This window comes from Diabrotica virgifera, chromosome 10 (genome assembly GCF_917563875.1).
Source record: "Diabrotica virgifera virgifera chromosome 10, PGI_DIABVI_V3a".
Classification (NCBI taxonomy): Eukaryota; Metazoa; Arthropoda; class Insecta; order Coleoptera; family Chrysomelidae; genus Diabrotica; species Diabrotica virgifera.
Window position 1 is genome coordinate 126982665 of NC_065452.1, and position 18617 is coordinate 127001281.

General features: G+C 32.3%; 1 protein-coding gene across 1 annotated transcript in view; it reads left to right on the forward strand.

Annotated features, from left to right (window-relative positions):
- The window catches only part of LOC126878629 (chondroitin sulfate proteoglycan 4), a 114082-nt gene that overhangs the window by 19257 nt on the left and 76208 nt on the right, over positions 1 to 18617 (forward strand). The window contains exons 3-4 of the mRNA XM_050641454.1: positions 5326 to 5455; positions 5576 to 6802. Of these exons, the coding sequence (XP_050497411.1) occupies positions 5326 to 5455; positions 5576 to 6802 (1357 nt within the window). The remainder of the gene's footprint in view (positions 1 to 5325; positions 5456 to 5575; positions 6803 to 18617) is intronic.

An 18617-nucleotide genomic window follows, 5' to 3' on the forward strand; every position in this document is an offset into this window, starting at 1 on the left:
ATATTTGCACTTAGATCCGTAACTTTTTTGCATTTTGCAAAATTACCAGAGAATTTTTATAAAATTTGTAGCTAGGTTATATGTAGACTCTTATAGTAAGAAAATTAAACTCAAAACCAAATATGATATTCTTTTTCTCATAGGCATCTTTCAGTGTGTCAGTTTTTCGATTTCTTTCTAACGCATTAAATTGTATGTGACAGAAAAAAAGGCAGGTCCGTGATTAAAATCATTTATAACATTTATTCTAGTTGTCGATAGATGGCGCTATAATCGAAAAAAAATTATTTACGAATTATATAATATATCTACGAATATAATCTGTACAATTTATAAGACTATACAAATCAAAGAAAATACCATTTTATAAATGCAATAAACACAATTGATTTGCTTTTATGCCAAATTCAGCGCCGGATTAACCATTAGGCGGCCATCTAGGGCCCGGACACTTGATGGGGCCCGCATCCCGCTCAAATGCTTTAATTAATATTGAATTATTTAATCGGTAATTTAAAAAAAAATGTAAAATGTTAAAAAAAATCAAATAGGGCTAACTGAGACAAAAAAAGAGAATGGTTAATTTATGATTTACAATCAAACTCAGTTTTTTGCTTTATCTTCTCTCAAATATCAGGAAAATACAACCGACTTCAAGGCAAATTAAGTGAATATGTTCATTTTTCAACAAAAAAACTCGTTTTTAAACGGTTTTTCGCAAATAACTAAAAAAGTAAGTATTTTATCGACAAAAATATTCTTAGCAAAAATATACCTTTTAAAAAATTAAATTGAAAAAATGGTGTATGTGTGCAGTCTGTAGACCCAGTAGAAGCAGAGTTGTAGCTTATGAAAAGTAGGTTCTTATTCGTCAAATTCCAAATTGAATATTTCAACGTGAAATAATCAAAAAATAAAGCACTTTTCATGGAAACTCATCATAACTTTTTTAAATGTTTAAAAAAGCATTATTCTGGTTTTTTAAAAAAGTTTCTAGCATAAAAAGTTATAAAGATACACTCAGAATTAAAATTAATCCCTTTTTGGGTAAAAAAACTGATAAAAATAACCCCCTAATTAGCATTCCAAATGAAATTAATCCTTACCGCTTCACAAGCTACTTTACTTATGTATTGTTTATATTCTCTGAAAGTTTTATCGGTATAAAGTGCTTATTTATTAAAGGGCTGTAGTAGAAAGGCCTTGAACAAGTCACTAATCACGAGTGTATGTACTTTTTTTTATTTAGCTTAATGCCTCGACAACTAATCGCCGTTGTCATGGTACAGTGGATTTTTCCAATCAGGTACCTAGTGTAATGTGTAGTGTGTGTTGAGTAAATGTCTTGTTACTTAGCAAAGTCGACGTCATTGTTTTTGCAAAGAGACGCTAATTGTGTCCGAACGTCTGCGGTCCCTCCGGTGAGTACCGATCCCACAAGGATAGAAACTATTTTAGTTTATTAATTTTTAATAAATGAAAAATTATCTACCTAGGGTATGCAAATTTTGAACAGTCATATCTTAACCAATTTTTGTCTTCCAAAAAGAAGCAAAAATCTGAAATATTCAGAAAAGCAAAACCTACATTGTTTTACTCTTTAAGATTTTTGGTATCACTAATAATAATTTTTAAGTTATTTTGAAAAGAAAAACATTTTTTTCAAAATTTCAAAAAAAAATGTTTTACTTTAAATCCCAATATTTTGAAATATAAGTACTGTGAACCGGTGAAACTTACAGATCATGTAACTAATATACAGTGAGGAGCGCGCTAATAACCGGCAAAATAGCACAAAACATGGAAAACATATTAAATTGTAAGATAAAAGGAAATAAAACTAGTAGAGGTGTTAAAATTAGCGATAGTAACATATACATTGACATTATATTGATTGTTTCCCACCTTTAGACATATCAGAGGAGTATGTCAACTAAAACTGTCACTGTGACAGTGGCATTTCTCAAACTCATCCGATACGTCTAAAAGTGGGAAACAATCAGTATAATGTCAATTTCTAAGTTACTATCGCTAAATTTAACACCTCTACTAGGTCCATCCCTTTTTATCTCACAACTTAATATGTTTTCCATCTTTTGCGTTATTTTGCCGGTTATTAGTGCGCTCATCACTGTATAAGTACAAACTAGGGGGTGATTTTTAAGATTTTTTTGCCAAAAAAAAAAAGAATCAACATTATTTGGAGCTTAACTTGCTTAATTTTGATACTAGAAACTTATTAAAAATAAAGCTTTTTTAACACCTTAAAAAAGTTGTGATGAGTTTTCACCGAAAAGTGCAGCTAGTAAACATTAAAAGATCCGACTATAAATTTATCAGATACAGTTAGTTTACTTAAATCTTTAGCAAAGTAATAGAAGTAAAAAAAGAAAAATGATCTTTGTTACATTGTCGTAATTTATTTTTGGAGTAACTACTTCCAAGACAACATAAATATCTGTAAATTTGTTTTAAGTAAATGGTCGCTATAAAGGGGCATACTTCTTATGGCCGCCTAGGGTCCCATGATGCCTTAAACCGTCACTGGCCAAATTGCAAATAAAATGTGACAACTGTCAGATTTAACTAAAATGTCATGTTAGCTTTTTCTATCATTTGTGACGCACTGAAAAATGCTCATGAAAAGGACCATATTTCTGAAACTGTGATTTTATAGACGTCATGGAAATTTGAATTTGCTCACCTGAAAAGTAGCAAAAATGGACATAATATCAGCTTTTGGCAAACGACCACTCAATTCAATAGCGGGTATGTCCAGTGGCCACGTCTCAGCAACGACTGCTCACAATCTGTTTGGCATCGAATAAATAAAATGTGTTATCCTTGCCTGGGGAATAGCCCGATATTACTCTACCAGGGCCATAACTGTACCAAATTTTCTGGAGGCCTATAGTTATTTTCAATTCATCCCATAAATGCTCGATAGGATTGAGATCTGGGCTGCATACGGGCCATTCTAATCTTATCAATCCAACCTATATTTAATCAATCCATTTACCATTTACCTACAAACTGATGCAAGAATCTTGAAAATCGGACTACAAATAATAAAGTTATAAATTGTCAAACTTAATCAAAAATTTTTAGTGGCGGAATTTTGTGCCGGTGAGTGTATAAACTGAGCTGGGCTAAGTTAGAGCTTAAGATTTGTTGGTGCAACTAGGCATAAGGAATGTTTTTAGGTAAAAAAAAATCTTCTTTTTGAAAACCTAGAAAGTAAAAGTCCGGTTATAGTCTAAGAGCTAGTGAACCCTCCGACTAACGGTCTTCCTGTAAGGCTAGAAATTTGTATAGTGATAATTCATAGCACACCAAGGCTAAAAACCATGACCTGGCAGGCATCAGCCCTGCACGTGTAGATATCTACCAGGTGAATCGAAAAGTGCATAGTTTAATGGTAAAATAAACTTTCGCCTGTAAGGTTTAAATTTAAATATGTGTTTGAGTAAGTCATTTAGAAGAAATGTGTACAATGACAGGTGATTCTGAACAGCATAAGACCTTGCCAGGCGAGGGGAAAGATAAGGGTTTTTTCCTAAAATTATTTTTTTTGCACCGAATAAAGTTTTTTAGGTTTTTTAAATCATACCAAACAGGGTTTCTCTTAGGTTCATAGTTTTTGACATATAAGCGATTAAAAAGTTTAAAAATTGCGAAATCGGCGATTTTTAACCCTGAATCGGACATTTAGCTGAAAATTTCAATGTTGCCGAGGTAGGTAGATCTTCTTTAAACATCGATTGATGAAATCCCGAAGAGTTTTTTGCAATACAATATCGAAAACCCCTTTAACTAACGCCCAAGCGGGCGCGACACTGTAGTGTAAGTGAGGAAGTTTGATTTTGCATAAATTCATTATCTCGAGAATGGGCAAATTTGAAGAGATATCCTCAGACAGGTCGATTTCTCTTTTTAAATTAGGACTTTTTGGCATATATATAATACTAGTGACGTCATCCATCTGGGAGTGATGACGTAATCGATGATTTTTTTGAATGGGAGTAGGGGTCGTGTGATAGCTCATTTGAAAGGTTATTTAATTCTCTATCCAGTAATATACAAGTTAACATAATTATTTATACAGGGTGTGCAAAAAATAATTCTTTTTTTTTGTGTAAATTAATTTAATAAAAAAAATTTTTTTGTATACACTGTATAAATAATTATGTTAATGTTTATATTACTGAATAGAGAATTAAATAACCTTTCAAGTGAGCTATCACACAACCCCTACTCTCATTTAAAAAAATTATCGATTACGTCATCACGCCCAGATGGATGACGTCACTATTATTACATATATGCCAAAAGGTCCTAATTTAAAAATAAAATTCGACATGTCTGAGGATTTCTCTTCAAATTTGCCCAATCTCGAGATAATGAATTTATGCAAACTCAAACGTCCTCACTTATACTACAGTGTCGCGCCCGCTTGATTAGCAATTAAAAAACAAAGGGGTTTTCGATATTGTATTGCAAAAAACTCTTTTTTATTTCATCAATCGATGTTTAAAGAATATCTACCTACCTTGGCAACTTATATGTCAAAAACTATTAACCTAAGAGAAAAGTCACTAAAGACCTTTTCTGTTTGGAATGATTCAAAAAACCAAAAAAACTTTATTCGATGCAAAAAAAATAATTTTAGGAAAAAACCCTAATCTTTCCCCTCGCCTGGCAAGGCCTTATGCTGTTCAGAATCGCATGTAATTGTACACATTTCTTCTAAATGACTTACTCAAACACATACTTAAATGTAAACCTTACAGGCGAATGTTTATTTTACCATTAAACTATGCACTTTTCGATTCACCTGGTAGATACACGTGCAGGGCTGATGCCTGCCAGGTCATGGTTTTGCCTTGGTGTGCTATGAATTATCACTATACAAATTTCTAGCCTTACAGGAAAACCGTTAGTCGGAGTGTTCACTAGCTCTTAGGGTATTAAGTGATATTCTTATAATGTATTTTATAAGAATGGATATTTTTCATATTTCCGAGTTATTTATTGGTAAATTTATTAAAATCTTTCATCTTGACATCTGTTCTACAAACAATTTATTACAATTTGTTTTATATCTAGAAAAGCAACATATTTATTCTTTTGAATTTAATATCTCCCTCTCCTATGGCGCTATACCCCAAGTTGGGCCCTGACCTCCTCTAGCATTCACCTCCAAACATATCTGTTCCTGGCTGGTCTCCTACAATTATCCACCCTCAATATCTCTTTAGTATTGGTTCTGACTTCGTTTAAATTTAATCAGTTAAATTGTAAACTCAGTTGTCTTTTCCTTTCCAGAAAACATTTACCAGGTAAATTCTTTGAGCTTAACATTCACTATGGTCTGTTCATTGGTGATAACAAAAACCGAAACAATACTGATATATTTTTTGGACATTTGGAAAAATTCAGAGGTTGTATATCTGAGGTAAGTATTAACTAACCTTCATTCCATTTTCATAAATGTTAAATAAATTAAAAAAAAAGAAGTATTTTCAAACGTAAATCAATATTATGACAATTTTAATATTGTTTTTTTTTTATTTAGCTAAAATATAATGGCATCCTGGTGTTGGATCAAGCACGGTATAGACAATCAGAGTCCATTGTCCAGGGAATCACTTGGAACTGTGCAGCTGAATTTGACGCAAGTGTGGATCAACCTATCAGTTTTATAGAAGATGATTCTTATGTGTTAATCTCAGATAAAATTACTAATAAAAAAGCACTGAATATTAATTTTGAAGTAAAAACCACAAAGACAAATGGACTACTCTTTTACAATACTGGCAAAAAAATTAAACAAGATTTTTTATTAATAGAACTGAGCAATGAATCAATAATTAGTATTATTAAAATTAATGAAAAGACTACTAAATTATCTAGTAAAAATATAAAAGTATCTGATGGTGAATGGCATAAAATATCTGTCCAGATGCTGCCAATAGTCGTAGAGCTAACTATTGATGAAACGGTATTCAGTGAGAAGAATATTCATGGTAGTGTTTTTCAAATGGCTGACACTTCCTTTATAGGTGGTTTAGAGAACAGTAAGAGGTTCCGTGCTACTCAAAAAGGTTGTAGTGATTCCTGTGACACCAGCTTTAAAGGTTGTTTACGATACCTCACTATCTCCGATGTTAAAAAAGGCATTCCAGATGCTCAAGTAACAGAAGGAATCATGCCTGGATGCCTTTGGCATTATCCATGTCTGCAGAATCCTTGCAGCAATAATGGTGTTTGCATTCAACAGGGTTTAGATTCATTTCACTGCCAGTGCAAAGAAGAATTTTGCGTCAATCTGAATTACAGTGAAGGGTACAAAGTTTTCTCAGAAAGCAGTCTAGCAACAGATCTAGAATTATTGTCAGTTGAACCTCTGCAAGTCTTAGAAGGGCAGAGCGAACTTTTGACAACAAATAATTTGCATATGATCTTGGATTATCATAAATACGGAATTACTGATTCAGGTATAACCTTTTTTGTTATTGGAGGCCCTGAACACGGAAGCATAACACTCGATATTTGGCCACATGATAAAAATTGGTTTACCTTTCACGATCTTGTTAGAGATAAAGTGCATTATATTCATGATGGTTCAGAAGAAAAACACGATCATTTAATAATGGAAGTTATGTTTACTACATCTGATTCCTTTACCCTGCCTGAGTATCTACAGGGTAGGTTTAGATTTAATTTCTCTGTGGTTGTTACTCCGACAAACGACCCTCCAGTCTTGGACATTGCTGATGCCACAGTTTTAAGGACAGTTCAGGTATTTTACTTCACTTTACTAGTCATTCAAAGCATGATTATTTTTGAATGGTACTAATTCCTGTGTCATTTTTTGCATGCCTTTTAATAATGTTGTTATTAGTAATTTATTGTTTTGTAACTGTTTAAAGCTATTATCTCTTTCAGACTAGTTATAAATTGATGTGTTGTTAAATTTATTCAGACTTAATTCAGACATCAGTTTCCTTTTTGGTCCATACTCTTATAGGAAGCTTTACTTACTGTTTTTCTTTCTTCCAAAAGTAATTTTGATTAAGCTTCTTACAATAGTATAAGTTCCTTCTTTACTAAACACTATAAACATATTTGTTGAATATCGATCTTTATTTATTACGTAACAATAAAATCATATTTTATTATGTTTAAACAAAAAAACATATCTGTAAAAAAATATTTTGAAAAAGTGTCATTTGCGTACTCTTGAGCTCGAGGGAGGCTAAAAGTACGAATAAGTTAGGGTAAAAGTACGCACTAGCTAAGAGTCTTATAATGGTCGCAAACGAAAGGTCCCCTTCCTTTGTCACCATTCTGCACATATTCCACATTGAATGCAATTATTGTCATTAAATGACTGTCCACATCCTGGGCACTCAACAGTCTCTGCTGATTCTCGGTTTGAGCTGGTAGATGGTTTGGGTTGCTCAATATCAAAAGTTAGTTTAGTTTTGATGTTTGAAGCTTTCTTTTTGTTTTCTTTGTTACTATCCTTCATATTTTTCCTTTTGGTCCGTTTTCCCATCCTTGAAATCTTTAGACTGCGTACTTCTAGACTCATGACTCATGTGACATGATTCAAAGAATGGCCGCTACGTGATTGCACTAAACAGACTCTTCTCTTAACTCCACTCATTAGATAGCTAATCTTATGGTCTTTGCCTTAATATTAATTCAAAATATGCCTACCACTGTTAAGTAACTTTAAACTCTTACGTTTTAGAGTAAAAATATTAAATTCCGAAGGTAAAAAAGAACAATTTACCTTGTAAAATCCAAAGATAAAGTGTCAGGTGGATGACAATATGGTGGGTTGTTCTCCAGTTGAAAGCACACTAAAACGTGATATCACGAAATTCCTGCAGTGATGCCAAGTGTTTAAAAATTCCCTGCGTACTTTTAGCCGACCGCGTACTCTTACCCTCCTTTACCTTAAGTCTTTCGTCTACTGTCCTACAAGCCTTCTTTTTGGTTTGGGAGTCACGCGAGGTTACATCTGGTGATTGCTCAATCAATTTGTTTCCTAATTTATGTAATTTTGAATGTCTAACAGCCATATTGTGAGCAGATGCATTATTTTGATGGAAAAACATTTTTTGCTATACCAATTGGGGTTTTAGGGGAAGAAATAAATAAAAGGTTGGAAAATCCATTCAAGCAGGAAATGGAAGAAGAATAGCAGAACATACAGACAACCATGTCGGAGGCAGCAGAAAAGTGTATAGGAACAGTGCATATAAAGAGACATGAAGACTGATTCAATAAATAATTTAGGAATGCTTTGGCAAGAAAAATCAAGGCAAAACTACAAAGAGAATAGCTAAACTGCGAGTGTACGAGACAGTAATGAGACCCATAGCGAAACATGGATTACGAACCAGCAGGAAGAAAAGAGAGTAGAAATCTGGGAAAGAAAGGTCTTCTTCTTTATGTGCCGTGCTTGTTTTCAAGCGTTGGCTATCGTCGTATTAACAAGCTAATGAAATGTTTCTCTGTCAGGAGCTATATGAAACAGTTCCTTGGCCGTTCGATCTGTCCATTAGGGTGGGTCGAAAAAAAATAATGTTTCATTTTTTAATCGCTATACCGCGGAAAACTTGCCTTTGGGATATATAAGTAAAATGCAAAATAAAATAAAGTTATACAGTGAAACTTGGATAATTCGAATCTCAGGGGACCGTTAAAAAAATTCGAATTATCCAAAAATTCGAATTAAAAAATAAATCTACAAAAACAAGGAGTACCTAAAAAAACATCTGCAAATAATGATAAATATCAGTAGTTGATCAGCAAAAAACCCGTCTGTTACCTATTTGGGTGTCGAATTACCCAAGACACTCAACTGGGATAGAGACGTTAAAAACACTCTAAACAGAGTAAGAAACAGAGCCAATCTACTGAAGTGTCTAATGGGTAGAGGGGGTACAAGCAGGGCCACTCTCCTTCACACATACAAAATGTTTGTAAGACCGCTAATCGAATACAGGGCTGTCCTCTACTCTACACTAAAGCCGAAGCAAATGCACTCGGTTTTAGCCACGGAGAGGAAAATCCTGAGAAGGATAATGGGCGTGGATTTCGACTACCCATCGGCTGAAATCCACCAGCTAGCGAATATCCCCTCGATTCAGGATAGAATCAGTAATCTTAGCAAAAGATACGTCCTAAGAACAATTAATAGCAATAACACCAGAGCTAAGGAGGTCCTTAAGACCAGAGTAGACCGCAGAGGACAAATACTCACCAGGAACCCAGCAACAAAAGTTCCCTTCCCGCCTGCCAAACTTCTAAACTTGGCAGGCAACGAACTTCCTGATGATTATTGGAACGTCCTTGAATCAATACCCCTATTTTATCGTAGACAATAAGAAGTCTACACTCCCAATGCTGAATCCAAGAGCCGTTCCTAAATAATGATTAAGGGCCAATTTCTCATATCGAGTTCAACTCCAGTTTAACCTGAACTTCTAGTAAACGTCAGTTTAAAGTCAAAATCGTCTTTCTCAATTCACGTTCAACCGATGGCAGTTTAAACTTGAACGATGCTTGAACGGTGGAATTCGGCCGTTCAAAGATTTCAGAACTCAGTTCAGATGATTCCATGGACTACGCATGCGTTGTATTAACACGAAACGCTGTCATAATATAAATATATCCTATTTTATTATATTAAGCCTAACGATAAACGATAACATTATTTTTGTTTTTATAATATTTATTTATAATTATTAAAATGACTATTTGACTATAAATACTTAAATTTAACTTTATTCAAAAACAGCATAAAAATGGTAGTTCAAAATGGCGACAGTTTTTTACCTTTTGCCATCTATTGGCATTTCTCGAAAGCTGTAGAACGAGCGCTGACATGAACGCGCAATGAGAAATGCATTTCAAACAAAACCACAGATCACGGGTGAACCTGGTTCAACTGAACCATAGATTAACGCAGGTATGAGAAATCGACCCTAAATGAACTTGTGTCTAGTAGCAGCACAGCACAAAAAACCAAAAAAAAAATTATATATAAACTCAAAAAAAAAAATGTAAAGATGTAATTGGCATATCGTACCACTCTAAGTAAACCCCCAGTCCACTCGTCTGGACAACTAACCAACCTGTCAACCATAAAATTCGCACCCAAGACGCTTAATACTTCTCAAAACTTCCCCCGCAAAAAAAAGGGGGGAATCTGCCCTTGAAGAGGCTGCAAAAGCCTAAACGAGGTTAATCAACATGTGGCAGCAAAAAACAGTAGTTGATCATTTTTATCGCTGGAAATGTTTTTGTTCCTATTCTTGCCCGAGTTTTGTCAACCTAAAAAAATGGGCCAACAAAATTCGGCCAAAAACACCAATTAAAACATTTGCAAGCTATAAAAAGAACCGACTTTATTTTTTTTCCAAAGAGATCTGAAATTTTTAGCTGCTTTTTAGAATTTAGCTTCTCGGTAATGACAAAAGATTCTAAGATATTCAGAAAAGATAGTAGAAAAGTTCGAATTATCCAAAATATAATTCGAATTATTCACGACTTTTTACCATTACTTATATAGGAAATGCTAGGGACCAGAATAACAATTCGAATTAAAGCAGATTTCGAATTATGGAAGTTCGAATTAAGCAGGTTCCACTGTATATTGAACCCCCAGCTAGCGCATCCTTCCTAAAAATTTACTTTTTTTCAGTAATCAAGACATTTTTCAATTATTTTTACAATCTTTAGCCAATAATATTTGAACGTGCTATAGTGAAAACTGTTTAGTTAATAGTTTAAATAAAAAAATAAGAAAAAAATATTTTTAAGAAACGCTTTTCTTTAGTTACGAGTGACTAAAATTAAACATATTATAAAAAAATCAACGAAAAAGCAAAAGTTAAAAAAAAATTGAAAAAATCTAACACATTCGTCAAAGAAATTTATTCGTCGAATAAATGGTTTTCGCACCACGCTTTTCTTTAACGAATGTGTTAGATTTTTTCAATTTTTTTTAATTTTTTACTTTTTAGTTGATTTTTTTATAATATGTTTAATTTTAGCCACTCGTAACTAAAGAAAAGCGTTTCTTAAAAATATGTTTTTCATATTTTTTACTTTTTTATTAAATTTATTAAAATATGTATAAAAAATAATATGATGTACAAACATGAAAAGTAGTCGAAATCGGCAAAAATTTGGAACTTTATTGTTTATTTATAAACCATAACGTAAACAATTAACGTAAAAAGTGAAATTATGTATAGTTCATATAATTAGCTACAATCTGTAAAAGTTTCAAGTTTCTTCATTGTAAAAAAAACAAGAGAATTTAAGCATTTTCCGTTAAAATCGTTTTTTTTATTTAAACAATAAACAAAAATTTTATTTATTGACTATTCGTGTATTGTTCCCACGAATGCATATGTCTACAAATTTTTAGTCATTTGCATTGAAGAAAAGGCAGTTAAATTAACGTCCAAAGATTTGACCCAAACGATTGAACTAAAGAAAAGCGTTTAATGAATTAATACGACAAAACGAATTCTAATGTTAATTGAAGCACAAAACGTCTCTACCGGTGGTTTTTCTAAGGCTACGATAAAAACACGAATTTTTTGAGTTCGAGTTTTGGTTGAAGTTTTGTTTTATATCGTATTGAAACTTGACACGAATAAACGCCGATTTATATATAGGTAAACAAATATATGAGCGTTCAAAATTTGAAACTTTATTGTTTATTTATGAAGCATAACGTAAACAATTAACGTAAAAAGTGAAATTATGTATAGTTCATATCAGCTACAATCCGTAAAAGTTTTAAGTTTCTACATTGTAAAAAACAAGAGAATTTAAGTATTTTCCATTAAAATCGTTTTTTTTTTTATTGACTATTGGTGTATTGTTCCCGCGAATGCATATGTCTGCAAATTTTCATTCATTTGCATTGAGGAAAAGTCAGTCAAATTAACGTTTAAAGATTTGATGCAAACTATTGAAGTAAAGAAAAGCGTTTAAAAATAGGAAATAAATTTGAAACAGGCAATATTTTTTAATTTGCGGTAGCGCAAAATACTCAAAAATTGGTAAAATTCACATATTAGCACCTTAAAAGAAGGTATGGTCTAGTATGTTGTGTTGGGTGTTAATAGCACAATCCATTTTTTGTTATTTTACTTTACACTCCATTTAATTGGAATAGAATTATTATAGTGTGTTTAAAGTTATAAAAGATATAAATAAAACAACTTATAATTTAATGACATGTTTAATTACAACAAAAAAAAAACAAATTGTAGCCAAACAATGTCAACAAATTAAATAGACCGGGCAGCGAAATTATTCCGATTCGATTTTTTTGCACAAACTTACTCGAAAAGAGGTCCTTATAACATATCCACAGGGTGCCGGGCGGTGCCGTGGTCGAAAAATTGTTTAAACAATTTTTTTAAACAAATTCACAAAAATAATTTTTTCACTTCGAACAATTTTTTTTTGATAATTTGGCTTATTCCGAGCAAAAAAGGTCTCTTGTTTTTTTTTCTAAAATTTATTGTTGTCGAGTTATATGCGATTAAAAATTTGAAAAATGCGAAAATGGCTATTTTCAAGGCTTAATAACTCAATTAAACATTATTATTATGAAATTCAAAAAGTGGCCAAATCAAGTTTCAAACCCCTTCTTCAAGGTTCTGAAGAGATTTCTGTCATTATTTTATTAAAAAGCTGTTATTTTTAATTATGAACAAGTAGCGCTATAGTCCAGGATATATCGTCTCCCCCGTTAGTAAAATTATTCCGATTCCATTTTTTTGCAGAAACTTACTCAAAACGAGGTCCTTATAACATATCCACAGGGTGCCGGGCGGTGCCGTGGTCAAAAAATTGTTTAAACAATTTTTTTAAACAAATTCACAAAAATAATTTTTTCACTTCGAACAAATTTTTTTTCGATAATTTGGGACATTCTGAGCAAAAAGGTCTGTTGTGATTTTTTTCTAAAATTGATTGTTGTCTAGTTGAAGCGATTTAAAATTTGAAAAATGCGAAAATGGCCATATAACTCAACAACAATCAATTTTAGAGAAAAATCAAAAGAGACCTTTTTTGCTCAGAATAACCCAAATTATCTAAAAAAAAATCGTTCGCAATAAAAAAATATTTTTGTGAATTTGTTTAAAAAAAATTGTTTAAACAATTTTTCGACCACGGCACCGCCCGGCACCCTGTGGATATGTTATAAGGACCTCGTTTTGAGTAAGTTTCTGCAAAAAAATGGAATCGGAATAATTTCACTAACGGGGGCGACGATACATCCTGGACTATAGCGCTAATTGTTAATAATTAAAAATAACAGCTTTGTAATAAAATAATGACAAAAATCTCTTCAGGACCTCGAAGAAGGGGTTTGAAACTTGATTTGGTCACTTTTTGAATTTCATAATAATAATGTTTAATCGAGTTATAAGCCTTGAAGATGGCCATTTTCGCATTTTTCAAATTTTTAATCGCATATAACTCGACAACAATCAATTTTAGAAAAAAATGACAAGAGACCTTTTTAAAGACCCGTGTAGTGGACAATATGCCTTTTGCATGTCAACGAGTTGCCGTTCCGGCATTTATTTCAAACCGTGTAAGTGTTGATTGTGAATTACCAGACATTAATCGCAATCTTTTGAATAAAGATCAACCGTATCTTCTGCATCTGCCCTGTGGACTTATCTTTTCGAGAACCGGGTCCACTTTCCCACTCTCGATGGTTGACTACTAATACTGCTAACAGAGTTTTGAGAATGTATGTAAGTGTGGAAACGCCTTCAGTTGAACATAACTTGTTAGTATCCTTCATTCAATCATACATGCCTGTATGGTTTAAAATAAAGAACAGCAAATACATAACAGATGGACCTAAACACGTTTTTGAGGCTATCAAATCAACCAGATTTCGATCAGAGAATTTGATTAAAGTAGTTGATCCTGTAATCGAAAGAAATGAATTTTTTCCCACGGAAAATTTGCTACTGAGGATGATAGTTGATGAAAGGAAGCACATAAGGGAATTAAGATTCCGAAGAATAATCAAAGCAAGGATGTTAGCTATAAAAACAGAAACAATTAGGGTTTTTCGACCTCCAAAAGTCAACTTTCATGTGACTGACTATACTGAATTAATTGATTGGAACACCACTGAAATTACACCACCACCACTGTTACGGAGAATCTCTGATGATAAAGATTGGAACTTTGGAAAATTTCCATGTCATACTCAAGCCGTGGACCGCTGCGTCAAGTTAGTGACTGAAGCATCCAAAAAAGTCGTCGGTGCTAAGGAACGAGATGGTTTCATAAGATCTGCCGTAGCATCCAGAACTTCGATGCCAAAGTTTGACAGCAAGCGCAGCTTCAACGTACCCACTCAGAAATAGTGAGTAAAAGACGCTTTCTTAAGTCAAAATTTCATTTAATTTATTGACATTGTTTGGCTACAATTTGGTTTCTTTTTTGGTTCAATTAAACATGTTATTAAAATTATAAGTTGTTTTATTTATATCCTTTATAACTTTAAACACACTATAGTAATTCTTTTAAAATTAAATGGAGTGTTAAGTAAAAGAACAAAAAATGGATTGTACTATTAACACCCTACACAACATACTAGACCACACCTTCTTTTAAGGTGCTAATATATGAATTTTTCCAATTTTTGAGTATTTTGCGCTACCGCAAATTAAAAGATATTGTCTGTTTCAAATTTATTTTCTATTTTTTAAACTATTAACTAAAAAGTTTTCACTATAGCACGTTCAAATATTATTGGCTAAAGATTGTAAAAATATTGAAAAAAAAAACTAAATTTTAAGTATGATTTGCTAGCTGGAGGTGCAATATATAACTTTATTCTACTTTGCATTTTACTTATATACCCCAAAGGCGAGTTTTCCGCGGTATAGCGATTAAAAAATTAAACATTTTTTTTTCGACCCACCCTACTGTCCATTGTCTAATGTTACGCAGTCAGGACAGTTGTTTTCTTCCAACCCAGTATTTTCCTTCGATTTTGCCCTGAATGATCAACCGGTGTAAGCGATATTTAAGTCCTCTCGTTATATGACCGAAGTATTGAATCTTTCTCATTTTTATGACGTTCATCAATTCTCGCTCTTTGTGCATGGTCTCTAGCACACGTTCGTTAGATATGTGTGCTGTCCACGGGATTCTGAGCATGCGACAGTAACACCACAACTCAGTAACAAGATTTTGTATTGTTGTTGTCCAGGTTTCACATCCATTGAACAAAACGGACCAGACGTAGCACTTCAATACTCTTTGAAAGAAAGGTACTCAGAGAAATCTTCGTAGGCAGGTTCTTCGTGATTACAGACGGCAGAGTATATTTGAAGAAAACGAGCAAATTAAGAAATAATGAGAATGTATGGAAAATCAATAATAACAGCAAAAATACGAGCCCAAAGAGCTAGATGGGTTGGTCACATTACACGAATGCCAGAGAACCGAAATGTTAATAAAATACTGAAGTAGAGAGAAATGGAGAAAAAAGAAGCGGAAGTCTAAAGAAGAAATGGTTGAAAAAAGTAAAACAAGTACAAGACTTGTCAAAGATAGGCGTGAGAGATTGGAGAAAAAAAGGAAGGGACCAGAAATACAGGGTGTCCCGAAAAGATTGGTCATAAATTATACCACACTAACTTACCTTAGTACAAATGTGCTCATAAAAAAGTTGCAGCCCTTGGAAGTTACAAAATGAAAATCGATTTTTTTTCAATATGTATATCGAAAACTATTAAAGATTTTTTATTGAAAATAGACATGTATCATTCTTATGGCAGGATCATCTTAAAACAAAATTATAGTGAGATTTGTCCACCCCATAAAAATTTTATGGGGGTTTTGTTCCCTTAAACCCCCCAAACTGTTGTGTACGTTCCAATTAATTCATTATTGTGGTACCATTAGTTAAACACAACGTTTTTAAACTTTTTTGCCTCTTAATTTTTTCTGTAAGCCAGTTTTATCGAGATGTAGCTTCTTTTTTAATATATTTACATAAAAATTTTATGGGGGTTTTGTTCCTTTAAACCCCCAAATGTTTGTGTACGTTCCAATTAAACTATTATTGTGGTACCATTAGTTAAACACAGTGTTTTTAAAACTTTTTTGTCTCTTTTTCGTCGTTTTTTGACAAGTCACCTTTTATCGAGATGTGGCTTCTTTTACAAAATGTACCTAAAAATGTAAATTATAAAAAGGACCCCGCAGAAACCCTATGGGAAATGGCTCTCTGTCAAATGCTCTGAAACTTTGGGATCTGGTAGTCCTTGATGTGTAGAATAAAAGACTCAATGGGCGCGTAGTTCCAAAAAATCTTGGCTTTAAGATATAAGCCTCTGAAGTTATAGGTAATGTATTTCGAATTAAATAAATTATATACATTCTTCTTTTTGTCTCAATTAATTTAATTCAAAAAACTTTTTGGGCACCCTGTATAAATAATTATGTTAATGCGTATATTAGTGAATAGAGAATTAAATAACCTTTCAAATGAGCTATCACACGACCCCTATTCTTATTTTAAAAAATCATCGATTGCGTCATCACGCCCAGATGGATGACGTCACTAAGATGATATATATGCCAAAAAATTATAATTTTAAAGTAAAAATCGACTGATTCGTAATTTACCTCCAGAGTCGCCCATTCTCGAGAAAATGAATTTATTCCAACTCAAACGTCCTCACTGTCCTACATATAACTTCAGAGGCATATATCTTGAAACCATGATTTTTTGGACCTATGCGCCCATTGAGTCTTTTATTCTACACATCAAGGACTACCAGAACCCAAAGTTTCAGAGCATTTGACAGAGAGCCATTCCCCATAAGGTTTCTGCGGGTAGACCAGGGCGCATCTGTAAAAATATTAGTACATTTGGACGTTGAGAGGTGACTCAAATTTTTTTGCAGAAATTGCTTGAAAATAAATCAAATAATAATATTTGAGTTATCCTCCCTCTCAAAAAGGTCCGGAACATTGTTTAAATAATCAAAATGTCAAGAAATTAAGGAAAAATTCGATTTTTTTTCTTGGGTTTTTTTATTATAACTTTAAAAGTATTCATTTTCGAGAAAAGTTGTACTAACATAAAAGTTGCGTAATTAAATTTCCTACGATATAGAATTGGTTAAAAATTTAAAAAATAGTCACCCTTGTTGCAAAATAGCAATAATTGTGAAAAAAACATACAAAAACAGGTATTCGCATTTTACGTTTTTCAACCATTTATGCTACACTTAGGACCTTCATATTTCACCCTGAAAAACTTTATGATACAGTAAAACAATATTGTAAACTTCATTAAGATCGGTTCAATAGATTTTGCAAAATAAATTTTGCAATCCAGCTTTCGTAAAAAAAATTCATTTTTTCAAAATGTTACAGGACTGAAAATAAAGCAGATAGCAAGTTGAAATTTTTTTGCCTATAGAAGGGTACTGTACCTTTCATTTGCAATTTTGCAAAATTAAAATCGATTAACACCACGGCGTCAGGAATTTTTTTAAATAAACATTAATTATTGGTGCTACGCGCAGGACAGAGGATAGTTTGCTCTGATTGGGCATTCCATTGACCTTTTATAATGATTGATACATTTTAATTTTTATTACATTTCGATATAAATAAATAAATTTGTTTATTGCAAAATAAAAACACATACTCTATCCTTTGAAATAACACTTTTATTAGCAAAAACTTTCTTTGTTCATATATTTTAACTTAAATAATAAAAGTTTATTATTTTTAAACATATGCAATTGTTTAAACAATATTTCACAAACAATAATAAAATTAGTTTGATTTTTGTGGAATTAAAATATTAAAATACAACAAAATATAGAGTAAGAAAATAATATATTAGATAAAGATTGGAAGAAATTTTGGTGGAAATCAACTTGTGTTAATCGAACACCGCTGTCCTGCGCGTAGCACCAAAAATTATTGTTTATTTCAAAAATTTTTTGACGCCGTGGTAATCAATCGATTTTAATTTTGAAAATTTCAAATGAAAGGTACAGTACACTTCTATAAGCAAAAAAAATTTCAACTTGCTATCTGCTTTATTTTCAGTCCTGCAACATTTTGAAAAAATGAATTTTTTTTGCGAAAGCTGGATTGCAAAATTTATTTTGCAAAATCTATTGAACCGATCTTAATGAAATTCACAGTATTGTTTTACTGTATCATAAAGTTTTTCTGGTTGAAACATGAAGGTCCTAAGTCTAGCATAGATGGTTTAAAAACGTAAAATGCGAATACTTGTTTTTGTATGGTTTTTTCGCAATTATTGCTATTTTGCAACTAGCGTGACTGTTTTTAAAATTTTTAACCAATTCTATATTGTAGGAAATTTAATTACGCAACTTTTATGTCATTACAACTTTTCTCGGAAATGAATACTTTTAAAGTTATAATCAAAAAACGAAGAAAAAAATCGAATTGTTCCTTCAATTTTTGACATTTTGATTATTTAAACAATGTTCCGGATCTTTTTGAGAGGGAGGATAACTCAAATATTATTATTTGAT